Source organism: Polyergus mexicanus, unplaced genomic scaffold (assembly GCF_030449975.1).
Source record: "Polyergus mexicanus isolate NDT 795.1 unplaced genomic scaffold, iyPolMexi1.0 SCAF_5, whole genome shotgun sequence".
NCBI classification, from domain to species: domain Eukaryota; kingdom Metazoa; phylum Arthropoda; class Insecta; order Hymenoptera; family Formicidae; genus Polyergus; species Polyergus mexicanus.
The window spans coordinates 5,854,179-5,864,289 of NW_027223325.1; the positions used below are offsets into that span (position 1 = coordinate 5,854,179).

Consider the following 10,111-nt stretch of genomic DNA (forward strand, 5'->3'; position numbering starts at 1 on the left):
ATAAGGAAAGATCCCCGCGCGATGCTGGAGAGTCGACAAAAGCGAAAGCGAGAAAGACTGAAGGAGCAAGCGAGACGACAAATATCGAAGAGTTCCGAAGTCTCGCTCGTGAGGCTCCCTTTATCTATAATCTTTCACATTAGATTAATATATATAAATTATTATAAAATTTATATATATATATACAGGGTGTCCGGCGTCAATCGCATCACCGGTCGTGTGCAGGTAGAGCAGATGAAATCGAGAAGAAAAGTCCTTTATCTTTTTTTTCTATAACACTTAATAAAAGAGTTATTATTGAGTAAAGTCTGGCCAATCAGCGCCGACCTTTAGCCGGGCGCACGTCAGTGAGCCGCGCGCTGTGAAGAGTGCAGCGGCGCACACTATCAGGCGCGCGGTTCACCAACGTGCGCCTGGCTAAAGATCGGCGCTGATTGGCCAGACTTTACTCAATAATAACTCTTTTATTAAGTGTTATATAAAAAATTGGTACAGGACTTTTCTTCTCGGTTTCACCTGCTCTACCTGCACATGACCGGTGATGCGGTTGACGCTGGACACCCTGTATATATATATGTCATGTTACTATAGAAAACCAAATGTCTGTATTTCGCATTTTATATATCCGAAAATAATTTAAATGCATTAATTACATTATTGTAATGACACGTCGTAAAATATTAATAAATAATGTTTTTATGTATCGAATTAATTTTAATCAATATGAAAATAATTTTTTATTCGGTTATAGAATATTCGTTTATAAAGATGCGCATTTGTTTTTATTATTACGCGATATTTGTAGCATGCATGTATCTAAGTCAGTATGTACGTATCGGGGAATAAGGCGACTGTACTATTCACACGCACACAGCCAGGCACATGCGATAATATCAGTGCGCGGCAGTACTCAGTCTCAGTCTCAGTCGCGCGTGTTGTGTACATACGCATAACGAGAGATAACCGCAAAAGTGTGCTCAACCGTTATAACGCGTTATAACGCGTCGAATTTAAAGAGTGTTGTGTTTATGTAGTTATAGTGTGTTCATATAATAGGACGAAAATGTAATGAGAAACGCTTGCCTCGCTTTGCCCGCAGACTTTCTTTAAAAAAAATAAGGGTCAAAAGGTTAGTATATTTATCAGGGTTGGGAAAGTTACTTTATAAAAGTAACTCGTTACCGTTACCGTTATTTTTTCTAAAAAGTAACTCGTTACCGTTACTCGTTACTAATTTTAAAAAGTAACTCATTACCGTTACAGTTACTAAAAAGTAACGAGTCGTTACAATTTCCGTTACTTTTTTACAATACAAACTAATAAATTATTTTGCATAAGAAAAACTTTTAAAAAATTGTAAGCAAGATTTCATTCAAGGTTTATTACAAAATAAATGATTAAATTTTATCGAAATTCTTTATTAAATTTTAATAAAATTTGTTTGCTCCATAGTATCATCATTTAAATGCCCTCTTTGTGGTGTTAATACAGAGCCACCGATGATAAACATTCTTTCTACAGATGCACTGCTTGGTAGAGCTGTATTATATTTAATAAAGAGTTTTTTAAGTTTTGGATAGTCGTTTAACATTTCTATATTACAATTATTTGATTTTAAAAACCGTTGCAATTCTTCTTGTTCAGATTCATTTTGCACCGTTTTTTGCTCAAAAATGAAAAAATCATCGTGATCGTCAGATTTTCCAGCTTTTGAAGAATTTTCAGTTGATCGGATTCCCAATAAATCCTCCAAGTAATTTTCAGCGCGTTTTCTTTTTTCTCCGGTTAACCAGTTTAACTTAAATTTTGGATGTAAACATGCTGCTATTATTAATTCTTTTGTTTCAAATATTGTAAGAAATTTAAAATCAAATATAGTAAATTAAGCGACATTGTTTGTTTTATTGAAATTAATACTTTCGAATCAATAGTTTAAAATAAAATAATATTTTTCAATTAAATCCTTATTTAAAATTAAATAACATATGTATTAATCAAATTAATAAGTTACCTTTTATTTAAACCTTGCTGAATAGCTTCAACTAATGAATGGCAATCTATAAGGTCAAATTTATTGAGATTTTCTAATTTTCGTTGCAAGGTACTTAGAACTGGTAGTAAATGAGAGCTCTGCTTTTCCGAAAAGATAAAGCTCTCATTGGATATCGCGCGTCGCGTCATCGCACTGGTCTGCAAGAGCCATAAGTTGATCAATCACATTCAAGCATTTTTATAACATTTTAAGAATGCTAATTGGTCGATTTGCTTACGGCTTTACGGTTAAGATAAAAATTTTATCACGCACAATAGCAAGAATAATATCTTAAATAAATCAAAAAATTTGAAAAAAGTAACGATAAAAGTAACTGTTAAATTCGTTACTCGTTACCGAAAAATGTAACGAAGTTACTTTTTCCGTTACATATAAAATTTGTAACGCCATTACCGTTACAGTTACCGAAAAAAAGTAACTGTAACGGTAACGGCGTTACAAGTAACGCGTTACTTCCCAACCCTGATATTTATATACCATAATTCTAGAAGGATTTGTTTTAATGTATACTATATATTAATATGTCGCTAGATATAATTGAATTTTTTTTCCGTGCAGTTTACACAAAAATATAAGTATGATAATGTAATATTATATAAAAATGTAATATTTCAAGTTTCCTTTTTTATTTTTTGATTATATCTTTAAAGCAATTCCTAAATAGAAAACAACATAAAGACATTTGTATAAAAAAATTGTAACATAAAATTAATCTTTAAATAGAATTTAGAATTACTACAATACATGAACATACACATTATATGTATATGATGCACATAGTATTTAGTACTCATATAGTATTTTTGTTATAAAGAAATGGACAGACATTGGCAAAAAAAAGAAAGAGAGAGAGAGAGAGAGAGAGAGAGAGAGAGAGAGAGAGAGAGAGAGAGAATAGAAATGAGTAAGCAAGGGAATGGCTGTACAACGATATATCGATTAATAATTCACATCAGTCGCTAAATATTAGTGAGCATAAAGTATTGCTACGGAGAAAGATCCAACTATTTCCTTTTTTTCTTACTTTTGGCACTTGTATAGACACTTGCTCACTTACACTCATTCTTACCTCTTTCTCTTTGCCCATTCTTCTCTGTCCGTCTCTTTCTGATCCGAGCATACTATATGTGTGTTATATATTATCTATATGCGATCTTTTCGTGAACTGGTTATAAATATTTTATACCAGATGCGGTTTGCATGAGCGTTCTGGTTAAAAATATATCCCAGAGGCGATTTATGTGTGCTGGTTATTGTAAAAAATATTCCAGAGGCGATTTACGTGTGCTGGTTATCGTAAAAAATATCCTAGAGGCGATTTACGTGTGCTGGTTATTGTAAAAAATATTCCAGAGGCGATTTACGTGTGCTGGTTATCGTAAAAAAATATTCCAGAGGCGATTTACGTGTGCTAGTTATCGTACAAAATATCCCAGAGGCGATTTACGTGTGCTGGTTATCGTAAAAAATATTCCAGATGCGATTTACGTGTGCTGGTTATCGTAAAAAATATCCCAAAGGCGATTTACGTGTGCTGGTTATTGTAAAAAATATTCCAGAGGCGATTTACGTGTGCTGGTTATTGTAAAAAATATCCCAGAGGCGATTTACGTGTGCTGGTTATTGTAAAAAATATTCCAGAGGCGATTTACGTATGCTGGTTATCGTAAAAAATATTCCAGAGGCGATTTACGTATGCTGGTTATTGTGAAAAATATCCCAGAGGCGATTTACGTGTGCTGGTTATTGTAAAAAATATTCCAGAGGCGATTTACATGTGCTGGTTATTGTAAAAAATATCCCAGAGGCGATTTACGTGTGCTGTTTATTGTAAAAAATATCCCAGAGGCGATTTACGTGTGCTGGTTATTGTAAAAAATATTCCAGAGGCGATTTACGTGTGCTGGTTATCGTAAAAAATATTCCAGAGGCGATTTACGTGTGCTGGTTATTGTAAAAAATATCCCAGAGGCGATTTACGTGTGCTGGTTATTGTAAAAAATATCCCAGAGGCGATTTACGTGTGCTGGTTATTGTAAAAAGTATTCCAGAGGCGATTTACGTGTGCTGGTTGCTTTACAATATTTTGAACCGGATGCGATTTAATAGTTATGTAAAATTAGCAATATAACCGTTATTATATATTATAATACATATATATGTATTGTGCCATTGTATGTATGTATGTATGTATCTATGTATGTATGTATGTATGTATGTATGTATATATATATATATATATATATATATATATATATATATATATATATATATTGTTGCGTCCGCGGATCGAAATCGATATAACTCGGATCCGCGTGATACAACCGACACTCGCGTACCGCAAGTAAATAATTAACACTCCTTTGAAAGAACGAAAGGAACTTTAATACATATTTATATAACACAGAACATTATTATACAAGGAACACAGAACAATAACGGTTATCGTAATCTCGAATACGTCCGCCCGGAGTGACATCCGTCGCGAGACTCTAAGATGGCCGATCTCTCTCCAGATGAACGCCGTTGTTTAACAACAATCCTTAGCAACGTTCTCCCGGAGACGGGTACAGCAGATTCAGGAATAACGGTCACAGACGACCCGCAGGGACGCAACACTATATATATATATATATATATATATATAGTGTATAGCATATATAGTATATATATATATATATATATATATATATTTTTGCGATATAGGTGCTTATCTCTTTCTACATATTTAGCAATTTTATCGTTTAAGGTCATTAATTCTGTAGTAAATATCTTCATTTCTGGATGTAATTTTTGAATTCAATGGAGAGAGAAGAAGAAATTGTATAAGCTTTTGCATATTCCCCTTTGTGTCTCAATATTGTTCCTACGATATGTACAATATACAATATATACACACATATTTGTATTGTTCCTATGATACGCATAATATGTATACACATATTTGAATTTTCTACATATAAAATATAAATCAAGAATATATAAAACTTATTTAAAAAGATTAAAAATAATAAATAAAAAGAAGATTAGGATTTTTGCAATATCTTTTCTAAGTAGCGCTTTAACATTTTGTAGTTAGCACTTTCATATTTCACATTTTCTAAAACTTCACCGTAAGCTTCTGTTTTAATCAACGCAGCTGCCAAATTATTATAAATTTTGTAACGATACCGGTACTAGCGGCCTAGTGGGCCGATCCACCGCGCGGATTTCCTGAGGCTCGGAGCCTATGGCGCCCCTAAGCTTCCACACCCGTGTCGCGACTCCACCGTAGAGCCACCCCACCACGCGCCAATTCGCGTAAGTAGGAGGCCGGCCGCCAGTATATAAGGCAGTCGCGAGCATAGCGTTACCAGTTCCCGATCCTGAGAACCTGAGATTCCTGAGTCCTCTCATTAACTCCAGATCCGAAACTACCTCTCGTGTTACACCAGGTCACGCGCTACCCATGTTTATGCCGGGCTACCCAGTTGCTGGGATGGCACACTCCGATATCCCGCATTAAACCAGGTCACGGGCTACCCGTGGTTATGCCGGGCTACCCGGTTGCTGGGACGGCGCATCCTTAGAAAGTAAGACCGTTTCGCGTACACCGCGTCCAGATTAGACCGTAAGACCGTTCTGCGTATATCGCGACCCGACCAGACTAGACTGTAAGACCGTTCTGTAAATACCGCGACCAGTTTAGACCGTAAGACTGTTTTGTAAATATCGCGTCCAGTTAGACGACAAGACTGTTCCGCATATATCGTGTCCAGATTAGATCGTAAGACCGCTCTGTATCCATACCGCGACTTGATAGCTTATAAGGCCGTTTTGTACATATACCGCGAACCGCTAGACCGTAAGATTACTTTGTACACATACCGCACCTGAACGCCGCACTCATTGAATCAATTAACCGTCTTAGGATAACCACCCGCGTCGCGCTAACTCCACCTTTATACGTGGCTTCTAGACTACACCAGCGTGCTAGTCCTTCTAAGGATAAGCCGCAGAAAGTGCTGACGCCCCGTCCTTCTAAGGATAAGGCGATTAGGCGGTTGGAACCACACTAAGGGCCACGCGACACCTTGTAGTCTTTAAGATCTCCTTATTGTAATAGTTGCTATCTATCTTGTTGTAATGATAATAATTGCTTGCATGTAAACACCGCAGAACACCCCAGCACCGTCTGCATGAGCTCGCTCCGCGAGCCTTGCACGCGCGCCCGTGATCGCCAGATTGTTCCTGCGAACTGTTGTACGGACCGCTGTCGCACGTTTCCATTGTAAATATAGCTTTTAGTGTTGCATCTTTAATAACCGCTCGAATAAACTAATTATTAAACCGCTTATACCAAGGAAGAGTGAATTCGAGTTTCCCCCTTCTCCCGAATTCTGGCACCGGCGAGCCTGATCCGAGGCGTACGGGAAAGGTGAAACGTTATAACTTTTATACGTTCCTATAATAAAATCTGCAATTTAGTATCATTAATCAATTCTTCCTCCTCATTTTGATTCAAATTTGAATTACTTTTTGTTGATGACAGATATTCTAATGTTCTCTGATAACATTATATTGCAAAAGGCAGCTCTATCAAAATAATCAATTTCCATGTTTTTCATTGTTTTAAAAAATAAGTTCAACCATTATATCAAAAAAAGTTGAATAGATTAACAATAAGTCTGGTCCTTAGAGGATTTAGTCTAAGAAAATAAATAACCTTTATTATATAATTTATAAACAAAATTATTACCTTATTTCTCTTCTTTGACTAATGCTTAACATTTCTATTTCAAGCTCTATGACGCTATAACTGTGACGCTTTCAATTCAACTGTATATAATGTAATATTTTTGATAGAATTCCCAAGATTTGTTTTGCTATATTATCGTAGATATGCAACTCATTTTACTATATTAGCGTAGATATGCAACTCATTGTTTAGTCATTTTTAATTAACCTAAAAATATTAATTACACATTAAGTACATTTATATATAAAATAAACCTTTACATTTTCAGAACCAAAGCGAGTAATTCCAGAATGTTTGTATACACTATAGAAGTGCTTCGATATGATTTTATCATTTTATTATTCTAAAGCCAAATAATAAAAATGTGTGGCGGCTCGAGAAACCACCACAATTACGCACGAACTACCCGGTAGACGCGCGAACGAATTCTCACGCGCGGAGCACGTGAAACCCGCGCGCGAGCACCGCGCGAGCCACGAAGGCTTACCGTGAGGCGGCCACGAGCGGGAGTGGGCGCCAGCAAGTGAAATCCAGTGAGTGGGGCTTATAAGACGGCGCACGGCGAGAAGCCTTCAATTCGCAGCCCGCTCTGACTGCGGAGAGGACCTCCTGCCCGTCAGTCAGTTCGAGCTCACGAATTCTTTTGAATTAGCGACAGCCTACGCTGCCTCCTGTAGTACCACAGGACCTGAGTCTTCCTCGACCACAGCTGCCTCCCACTTCACCCGGGACTAGTCGGCAGCCCATCAGTGGGGGAGAAAAGACATCAGGACTTACAGGCAACCATACGTGTACGAGCTTCAGGGAGTGGACACTACACCCGATAGAGCTGGCGCCTGTGGAATTCACCCGACCGCCACGCTTTTTCCTGAGTCAGTGGGACATCAGGGTACGGCGATACACATCACCATCGACGCCGTGGAACCTGCCGCCACCGCTATTATCACCGCTAGCGGCCTCTCCACTTCACCATCGAGACAGTTGGACACAGTCGCAACCGGCAATACGAATCCATCGCGGTACTCAGTACCCCTCACGGGAAGTAGCGGACAGCGGTACTCAATCTGACAGTGACTGGGAGACCAACACCCAGGAAGCGGCTACGCAGACAGGGACGGACCGGGAAGAGCCTGGCTATACGCACCCCAGGACTACACCAACTCTTCCATCCTCGCCCGAGCTACTGCGCATCGGTTCCCTCCACGTAACCAAAGCCGAGCCGCGTATCACTTGGCGGGAACGCACACCGCGTTAACCCGTAAACGGCCCTTTTCAGGGCCACCACAAACCAAATAACTGTAAATATACTATAAATACATTTTATCATTGACAATTAGAAAAGAAGTCTCGTGATTGACTTCACCTCTGTACGCTCGACCTATCCCTCGCGCCATCTTCTGAAGGCGAACACGCCTCTACGATACTCCACAACTGGTGACCACCGACGCGGAAGATGCCAAGGGATCCGAAGAAGACGAGCATCGTCGACGACGACAGCACGAGCGTCAACAAGATCGGCATAAGAGTACCACCATTCTGGCCGGAGGACGCAGAGCTATGGTTCGCGCAGCTGGAAGGAACATTCATCTCATGCGACATAACAGACGACGCAACGAGATACGCATACGTCCTCTCAAGGATAGAGCCGAAGCAAGCCAGGGAAATCAAAGACATCATCACCCAGCCGCCACTAAAACAGAAATACGAAGCGATAAAGAAGGCTTTAATTCAGAGACTCACGGCATCCCAGGACCAAAGAATCAAACAGCTCCTCGAACATGAAGAGCTGGGAGATAGAAAGCCCTCGCAGTTTCTCCGCCACCTCAAAACCCTGGCCGGCATAACGGTTTCGGACGAACTACTGCGGACATTATGGCTAGGTCGATTGCCAACGCAAATGCAGGCCATTTTAGCAATCAGGGCGCAAGACAAACTGGAAGACGTCGCAGAACAGGCCGATAGAATACATGAAATAGGCAATAGACCAATGGAGGTAGCAACCATGCAAGGGGTAGTCACGCCAGCACGAACGACATGGGAAACGCAAATAGACGCATTAAGAGATCAAGTCGCTGCCTTGACAACACAGGTCACAAAAATGACTAGGAAGTTCCAAAGAGAATAGCAAGGGAAACGACCACGAAGCCAATCGAGAGACCGACAACGTAGCAGGACACCAAGAAGAGAAGGCATCTGCTACTACCACCGACGCTTCGGAGCAGAAGCCAAGAAATGCACGACCCCGTGCTCGTTCAAAAAGGAAAACGAGGAAGCCAGTCGCTGATGGCGGCAAGCGACATAGGCTCAGAACCACGCCGCCTATATATGACGGACCGGAAGACGAAAATAAGATATTTAATCGATACCGGATCTGACATAAGCGTCTACCCACGGGCAAGAACACAAGGCCGGAAACAGGCGGAAACATATCAACTATTTGCAGCAAACGGATCAACAATATCCACCTACGGAGCAACAACCATACAACCGGACTTCGGGCTACGTAGGGCATTCCCATGGCGATTCATAATAGCCGACGTCACACAGCCAATAATAGGGTCAGACTTCTTATCGCACTATCACCTCCTACCGGATGTAAGGAATAAGAAGCTAATCGACGGGAAAACAGGCCTCGCGGCACACGGATCAAAAAGCAACCATAAAATAAACTCCATCAAAGCAGTAGCTGGGGAAACAAAATATGACAGCATAATAAAAGAGTACCCAGGAATAACGCGACCAAACGGAAGGAGCCAGACAGTCAAACACAACACAGTCCATTACATACAAACCACCGCGGGACAACCAGAAGCATGCAGACCAAGAAGACTATCTCCAGAGAAACTACACATCGCAAGGACGGAATTCGACCTACTGCTGCAGGAAGGAATAATCCAGCCATCGAAAAGCCCATGGTCAGCACCACTTCATATGGTGCCCAAGGGAAAAGAAGCGTGGCGACCGTGCGGAGATTATAGAAGATTGAACACACGCACAATATCAGATAGTTATCCGATACCGCACATAGAGGACTTCGCGCAAACACTGCACAAGAAAAAAGTTTTTTCAACGCTCGACCTAGTAAGAGCATATAACCAAATTCCGGTACATAAAGAAGACGTGCCGAAGACAGCAATCACCACGCCATTTGGACTATACGAATTCAAATTCATGCCGTTTGGACTTCGAAATGCAGCACAAACCTTCCAAAGATTCATTAACGAAATAATAAGGGGACTAGATTTCTGCTATGCATACATAGATGACATATTGGTAGCATCAGCAACAGAAAAAGAACACGAAAAGCACATGAGGGAACT

General features: G+C 40.0%; 1 protein-coding gene across 1 annotated transcript; it reads left to right on the top strand.

Moving 5' to 3' along the window:
• Nucleotides 1–8,244: 8,244 nt before the first annotated feature.
• LOC138933335 (uncharacterized) lies at nucleotides 8,245–8,916 on the top strand. The gene has a single exon (XM_070295950.1). It carries the CDS (start codon nucleotides 8,245–8,247, stop codon nucleotides 8,914–8,916), a length of 672 nt encoding a protein of 223 aa, XP_070152051.1.
• The last annotated feature ends 1,195 nt before the right edge of the window (nucleotides 8,917–10,111 follow it).

Excerpts from the sequence above, each read along its gene's own strand:
- LOC138933335 (XM_070295950.1), top strand. The coding sequence starts at position 8,245 with ATGCCAAGGGATCCGAAGAAGACGAGCATCGTCGACGACGACAGCACG.